Source organism: Achroia grisella, unplaced genomic scaffold (genome assembly GCF_030625045.1).
Source record: "Achroia grisella isolate CSIRO2021 unplaced genomic scaffold, CSIRO_AGI_Agris_v1 utg540, whole genome shotgun sequence".
NCBI classification, from domain to species: Eukaryota; Metazoa; Arthropoda; class Insecta; order Lepidoptera; family Pyralidae; genus Achroia; species Achroia grisella.
Window position 1 is genome coordinate 1,727,488 of NW_026712925.1, and position 8,707 is coordinate 1,736,194.

Genomic DNA, 8,707 nt, shown 5'->3' on the forward strand with positions numbered 1-8,707 from the left:
TAAAAACACACGTACGAAAATGACGAGTATGATTAAGCAGTTAGATATGTAGATTAGACACTAAATATTTTATCAAAGGAGAAAGTGAAGATGAAGATTATAACTATCTAGTCATCATTATATTATACCACTTAGGTGTAAATATACACCTACGTTTAAGTATTAGAAAACATAATTTTACATGAGCAGTTGCAACTTGCGGCAAAATGGAGGTATAATATGTATTTACTTAGGGCGCTTTCTGACCGTGTCTGTGCATTTTCGTTACATGCTTATTGATCCCTCCGATTGATTGCACGTCCAATTAAAACGGGGATCGACATTACGACTGCCTGATCCGAGGTTCGAACCCCTAAAGGTGCCCGTCAGAAAGGTCAGATAAAAGTCGTATCCGTCACGCAGGAGTTGGCCTTCAGCTGCTCCATAAGTCCTTCCGTACGTTTGGACTTTGGATCTGCATTCACCCCTATCGTTCGGTGAAGCTGTAAAGACCACCTGCGGCGAACAGCATTAGAATAGTTCGAAAAAAAAAAATATCGTATAATGCTAATCGAAACGAAAGCGACTAAACTGGAAAGCACTTTACAGTTTATAGTATTACTGGGCACTGTATAAAAAATATTACTACTTACTAATATATTTTCTATGTTGTGTACAAAAGAAAATAATAGCTTATAATACCTAAAGGTCAAGCCAGAACGATATATAAGTAGAATCATTTTCAAATTTTCAATAGAGCACTCTGCATTTTGAATGTCAATGTTAAAAATAATGAAACAATTTTCTAATAAAACTGCAAATTTGTACAGACTGTCTTAACTCATTTTATAAATTAATGCAGACTTGGTAAACTTTGGTAGGAGTGATCCTAAACGAAATTTCATTATCGATTTTATATTTTATTAGATATATATACTTAGCGATTCATTATGTCTAAATGAATTTCTAAGTCTAAAGAACTAAATATAGTATTACAGAATGTTAATAATTATTACCTACTACTGATGTAAATAGTGGTATGTTCATGTATTATAATTATTTCATATAAACTAAGGCATATTGTATCAATAAATCGTATTGTATATTTGATTGGTATTGTTTTGTTTTTATATTGTATTATATTTACTTCTGATGATATTTACAATGCTGTCGGAAAGCGGAAGGTTAATTTTTGAGCTTGACAAACCCCGTGCAATTAAATAATGTTATAATTTTATGACAACACTCGTTGGACAAAGATGTTTAAAGTGTTGTAATTTAGAAATAAAGTGATGTTTCAATATATTCACCAGTACAATCATCCATCAGTACAACCTTTCTGATAAACTCTGAGTAAGGCATTTTTAAAAGTTTATGCTTACATTACATGTAAGCATAAACTTGTCGATATACGAGTATGTAGTATCTTGCCAGATATAGGCAAGAACAGTTTTTATTTTTCAGAATCGAGTGTCTTTCGCGAAAGTACATAAGGAAGTTTAAATATAACGCTATTATTAGTGACACTCAGACTTTGTCACTGTATAATGTTATGGTCTCACACATACCTACGTACTAACTGATAGCGGAATTAAACAAAATAATACTAATTCTATACTTGTACTCTTTCGTTTTCTGTAGTTATGTTTGAAGTGCAGTTTGCGCAGTTTAGAAAAAATACTTTCTTTATGCCACTAACATTTCTCTCCTTCATTTTTGTATATTTACTTTATCTATCTACTATACACATCTATAAATTATAGGCTACTTAATATTTCTAGTTGTAATCCGACAAAAGATTATATTACATTTTTAAACACCATGAATGATAATGTAATACCTACATACTTGTAATATTAAATGTGTCTGTGATAAAAAAAATGTAATTCACTTATTAATGGAAGTACAAAGTTATTGCACATTTTTATACTACAGGGTAGCGATTAGTTTGTGGGGGATGTTATTGACAAATTATGTAATGTAACAGTACTTAATTTATACACTATATATTTTTAAAGATTATTTTGTCAAAGGTAATTATAATTTTATCATATTCATAACTTCCTTTAAACTCAAAAGGATTATTTAATGAGACTTAAAATTTATAAGATATAAATATATAGTTATTAGTTTTTGTTATAATATGAACATTTGTAAATAAACTTATTACTTAACTATGTTTTGTACTTTTCTTTTTTACGATTTCTGGCAAGTCACCTCTTTATCGGATATGAGGGAATGGTACCTACCTACTTCCGCCGGCGCTAAAAATGTACTCACGCTAGGTGGGTAAGTATACACAGATAACATAATATTCTGGACATGTTTATACATGAAACTGATCACGTCTGTGCTAATTTGAATACTGGCGGCATATTACTCAAGAATGAAAACCTATTACAAAGCCTATTTACACAAATTTACCTACTATTGAGGCGGGAGAAAGATAGGGGGATGGCAATCCCAGCAATGACTTTCGAGCTCTTTAGAGTGTTATGTTATATTACTTACCGTCGAGTAACAATCATGTCCGCCTAGGTTGGACAGTGATTAAAGAACAGGGTCAACGAAGTGGGTTTAGAAATGTTGTTCAGTCATATAGACGGTTCAAAATGTAGGTAGCAAAACATTTCCAATAATGTGTCTGTCTTTAAATGAAACTAATTTGAAACTATTCAGTTCTAATTTACAAGTATAATTTAAAATTCGTTGTATTTCAATTAATATTAGGTACAGTATCGGTAATACAAAAATCATTCAAAAGGTAAAGAAAATAAACTGCAAATACTCTTGGTAGGTAATCATATTGGGGATGAGCCCTGTTAGTAACGTAGACTAGTGGCCCCATTGCCAGCAATATAGGTTAATTTAATCAATAAATAGGTTATTAAAGATCATAAAAATAATATTATAAATACTGAATACAATTGAATAATAATATAACTGAATAATATTATAAATATTGAATATAATATTATTTTTATGATCTTTAATAACCTATTTATTGATTAAATTAATTTATTTTTGTAAACACCTTAAAATGTATAGAAAAAAAAAATAGATGAAATGCCCGTGTCAGGTTGCATGAAAAAAGACTGTCTTTTAGAGTTAGAGAATGACACGTGTCATCACAATTGTTTTAACAATTTGAAATATTTGTCAATGATTCAAAAATACTTGAAACATGTCAATCAAAAGTTTGACTTATAATCTATTGATTGATAATGAATTTAAAGTACTTTAATAAGGTATTTATTTTTTATTTAGGTGTTTCATAATTGCCGCAAAAATTTCTAAACAGACCGTATTTATGGAACAGTATATTCAGTGTTCCACATCCCCCTCACATTCGATTTTCTAAGTTGTCCGTAATTATGAAACAGCAAAAAGTGGACAATATTTAGTTAATTTCGTGTTAATCATTGTTAATTAATTATAACAAAGCAATTTACGTTAGAACAGTTTATATTTCTAAAAATTTGCATTTAGATATGTACATAGATTGTAAAATTCTATGAAAATGAAAAACTAACCTCAAAAATGAATAAGCTGGATGATAAATATTGTTTTATATTAATTAAAACATATACTTCAGTGGAAAACCTGCCTGAAAAAATTAATAACACTTTATTTAATTCAAAATTTTTACGAAGCACCTACATATCACATTTTTATAGATGTTTTTAAATTAATAATTTTCGTAGGTAGATACATTTTTTTTATAGAATTTGATATCTTTATTCTATAGATTTATTTTATATTGTTATTTTTATTTTTGATTGTTTGGTATAATTTTTATAATTTGATATTGGTTGGTTTTCCTGAAATAAATAAACTAACTGTCAAAGAAGTGACGTTGGTAAATTTTAATTTTTAGAGAAAGAACAGAACAGTAAGAAAATAATTTGATTAATAATCAAGTCGAATGATAAAACTAATGATTACATGACACTTAACAATGATTGTCATTCTTCTAATAAATATTCTCCTCTGATAAATACCAGTACCCAGTCTCAACAAAGCAGCCATTCCTGAGGTAATTACTGTATGAAATTATAGTATATAATGAACCTTAGATATTGTTACTGAAGCTCATTCTGGTATTTATGAAAGTAGTAATTTAAATTGACTAAATTTAACTAATATTTTGAAGCGTAATGTTGGTGATGAATTAATATTTGAGTTGAATTTGAAGTCAAGAAAAAATGGATTAAAGTTGAGTCATCAGGTAAACTCAAACTACCTTCTGCTGGCACATATGATCAATGGATGCAATATGACTAAAAAAAAGAAACTGATCGTAAAACTAAAGAAGAAAAGCTACATAAAAGAAAACAATTACTAAATGAGAAAAAAGTGATAGCTGATGAACGGAAAAAGCTACTAGAGAACGCATTACTACAAAGGATCAAAGAAGAAATGAAATAGTTGAATTTTTGGTTTAATTTAATGTATATTTGGTTTTTATATCTTGTTTATTAATCCTAAGATTTGAAACTGTTTTTGTCATACTTACTTTGTAAGTGAATATTTATTTATTGCTTGTTTATTCGTATAATTTTTAAATCTAACTGTATTAATAATTAGTAATAAAACTATTGATACTATGAATAAATAAATTAGTAACTGAAAAATGTTTTTAATGCGAGTACTTCAGTTCATTTTGAGTTCCATAATTTGGGACATTCCCGATGGAACACCCGTACGTGTTGCTTTAGACTGTTTCATAAATACGGCCGTATGTACTTGTCTGTTATTTTATTCAATTTATTAGCATTTTCAACTAAAACTCACTTGATAATAATTATTATCACTTCAGTAGATATCAGGCAAACTATTAACTTAGAAAAATTCAATGTTTCAACTCTATTTTTTTTTAAACAATGTAAAATATTCAACTCCTACTCAAAAGGTGTTTCATACAATGGCCCTTTACCTTATGGTTCACCCGCCTGCGCTACTGGTTTACGCAGGCGGGGTACCAGTGGAGGATGATAGAATGAGAATGAGGTCAGGTCATTTAGCCCGTCGTGATAAATTCACCAGGAATTTATTTATTTTTATTTTATTTTAATAACTTTAATGCACGTCATACACAGGTAAAAATTACATATGGCGGACTTAACACCTAATGGCATTTTCTACCAGTCAACCATGAGTTTAACACGATGGTTTCCAGAGGGAACCGCGTGAAGGTCAACCTGACATGGTACTTTGCTAGCAATGGGGTCATTAGTCCACTTTACTAACAATTCCCTTCCCTCCTCTTCTCTTCCCCTATGGGTAACTGATCTAACTACCTGACTTCAGGTTCAACGTATTATCATCCACTAGTGCCTCGTGTATACCTATTGTTAGCCCGGGTGGGAGTTCCATTCCATATATTCATCCATAGAAACAATAGATCCGTAGAATTAGTATACTATTTTCTCTATGGGTTAAGCCCAAATGTTCAGTGAAATGTCAACTGCCAAAATCTGACAATCAGTCAAGATGACAATGTTGACAACAAAACTGATAAATAAAAAATGACAAATCGACGACAACGACTAGCGATCAAGTCCGATCAACGTTTACTTACTTGTTTATATTTATTTGATACAGTTTTTTCACTTTCACTTTATTTATTGTTTGCCGCAGTATATTAAAATTCGTTACTATAACATTGTCAACCTAGGTATGATATTAATTAGTCTCTAATTAAATGTAATCTTAAAAATCTATTGTAAAACCCGTATCTACGCAGGTATTATATTATCAATTTGATACGAGAATTCTCATAAATATTTACAAGTTGTTACGTGGTGTTATGTAAACACAAATACATATAGTTATAGACGTTATTTAATCCAAAAATGGTAATTCAATATCTAAAAAGTGAAATTGCGTGATGTAATGTAGTTGAAAGGTGAAATTGTGAGGTGGTTAACCTTCACACATTGCATTCGAGTAGACGCTGCTCTAATAGAAAGTCACGTCTACCATATATTTATTTTTATTTCATTAAATATTAAGTATATTTGTGGAATTCGTGTCGTATCAGTGCCATAATATAGTTCTCTGAAATGAATTTATTGCTTAATTCTTCAGTGTGTATAACAATGGTTCCTGAAGGCGAGTTAAATTTCAAATGTATCAGTAAATAGATTAGAAAATTATTAACAAATTATTATGTATTATAATAAATTATTATATTTTAACTTTAAACAACATAAGTAACTTATTTTTTTAGTATTGACCAATTTATGTATTTCATAATCCTCTGTAATTGTTCAAACAATTAAGTCATTAGAAGACTAAAAAAATGTCTAATGGCTTCTTAGATATCCTAATTATAAAGACAATTAACCAAACATTATTTGTAAATTCTAGAATAACTTTATGAACTCAACTAATGGTTTGTTATATTTAGAATACATAGTCTAAATAAATTTTAGAATGAGTCAGCACTAGCCTAGAATAGATTTTTTACTACAAAAACCTATTCTTAGGAATGATGCTTTGCTCTGACCATCTTGTACTGCATACTAGTAACATAGTTAAAGAATAAGTAATATTTATTTTTTTTATCATAACAATAAATGCATTTTAGTTCTTGTTATTTGTTACTCTTTCCGTATTGCTGTAAATGTTAACATATTTTTTTAACTCTGAACAGGTGCAACTCGTATAGTCCACAGAATGTCAGTCCCTGGCCTAACATCTGAAGCCCAACTTAGGTATATGCTGCAGTGGTTTGGGGAGTTCAGTGAACTTCAGCGTGAAGATTTTTTGCCAGTATTGGCTGCGGCACGAGGAGATAAACCAGATCAACTGGCAGCAACTCTGGCCAACCTCTCTTGTCAAGACAAGCCTGTCAGTTTGTTTCAATGCAGGGTATGATAAAATTATTCCGATATTTGAAGGAGTACCTTATTAACAATTTGTTATCAATCACATTTAGAAACTAGATTACATTTGAATTAGTTGTAGAAATTAATAATCCCTGGTCCAAGGTCTAACCTTTACTGCAATTATTCTCCTATAATTCTTATTTTGCTTTCATCATCATTGTGTTATTCTTAATAATTCATCTTCTTAATTCATACATATAAATCAATTTAGTCGAAACAAGATGTTAGTCTGGATTATTGGTGTTACAGATTAAACTGTTTAATGAATGGTACCCAACTTGGGCTGAGGAAGAACAAGATAGACTGATTAAAGGTGTATCAGATATGGATGGAGAATTTGGTGTAAAACTTCAAGATCTGATCATTAATGGGCCCCAACTGAATGGGGATACTAATGGTGTAGATGAAGCTCATCTTCCAGAAGATGAGAAAGTGAAGAATGAACCATATACAAATGGTGATCATGAAGAAAGTGTAGAGGCAAATGGTGAAGAACAAGGTGTCCCCCAAGATAATATTCCTGTTGAGATCGCAGCTGCTTCTTAAGTGTAGGTAAAGGTATATTGACAAGTTTTTGGAATCTCTTGTTTTTTAGTGTCATAACTAATCTATATTTATTACGAAGTATGCAATTATATAATTCATTATTGCATATGAATTTAGTTTGTATTTGAGATTTAAAGGTTATAAGTATTAGGTAATTGTGATATTTTCAAAAGTAAGTATGTAAATTTAATACCATACTTGCCAGAATATTCAAAGTATATATTACTGAGAAAGCTATTTAAATGTATTAGGTAAAAAGAATATGAGCCATTTGGACTAAAAATAAATAGGTAAAAAAGTGTCAAAGACATTCATACATATACATTTAATATTTAATATTCACAGCTTTGTAAATATTGCTAAAATATACATATTGTATTCATTGCTGAAACATTCCTTAATACATTCCAGAAATTTATTATCTTTAGTATCCTAATTATGTTCTTACTCACTTGCAATATTATTTTATTACTATTAATTTTGGCAAGGTTGTCTTTTGTACTTTTAGCTCTTTTTTTGATAATGCTGCTATTATATTTTAAGTAAACTTTTTGTCATATTAATTTAAGTAAGTTCTATACTTAAAATAGTATTTAAGTTTAATATTACATTATTTATTATTATTTCACTTATATCCCACAGTACCTTGTTTGAATCATCAATCAGAGTCTATAAAAACAGTATTATTTGTCAAAGTACATTGTTAATAATTTACGTTTTAATATGTCAGTACAAATCTGAGTATTACGTGCCAAGATACATTATATTTTTATAGGGTTTTAGAATCATCATAATATATTATTTATATTGATATTATATTAGGCAGTATGGATTCACTATATGCATTCCATAATAACAGTTATACAATATTAATCTTCTGTACTATAAAAATTACTACGAAAAACGTAAGTATCAAAATATGTTTCTAACTTTGAATTTATGATGATATCTATAAATCAGTTGTCAGTCATGTTGTGACTGGATGTTATGACTGATAGTACGACGTGCAGAGGTCCGTACTATCAGGAATAAATTTGAGCAGATGCCATTTTATCTGTACCTTAAATAAATCCTAAGAACTTTATAATAATATATTTACATATTTTTATTATTTTATTAAAAGTAAATTTTCAATATTTTCGTTTTATTATCGTAATTCTACAGGTACCCATTTATTTTAATAAAGTCACATGTTAATATAAAGACTTATACATCAAATTTATTTTTGTATGTCTATTGTCTATTTCATTAATATGTTACCCATTAAAATCCAAGATGGACATTATATA

At 29.2% G+C, this 8,707-nt stretch overlaps 1 protein-coding gene and 1 long non-coding RNA gene across 2 annotated transcripts; both read left to right on the forward strand.

The window, feature by feature from the left end:
- Positions 1-3,034: 3,034 nt before the first annotated feature.
- LOC131847726 (uncharacterized) lies at positions 3,035-4,548 on the forward strand. Its single transcript, XR_009357731.1, has 3 exons — positions 3,035-3,227; positions 3,857-4,015; positions 4,133-4,548. It is a non-coding gene; the product is annotated as an uncharacterized LOC131847726 (long non-coding RNA).
- Positions 4,549-6,616: 2,068 nt separating this feature from the next.
- On the forward strand, positions 6,617-8,552 carry LOC131847769 (uncharacterized protein C14orf119). Its single transcript, XM_059197417.1, has 2 exons — positions 6,617-6,855; positions 7,122-8,552. Exons 1-2 carry the CDS (start codon positions 6,661-6,663, stop codon positions 7,416-7,418), a joined length of 492 nt encoding a protein of 163 aa, XP_059053400.1. The 5' UTR covers positions 6,617-6,660; the 3' UTR covers positions 7,419-8,552.
- Positions 8,553-8,707: the final 155 nt, after the last annotated feature.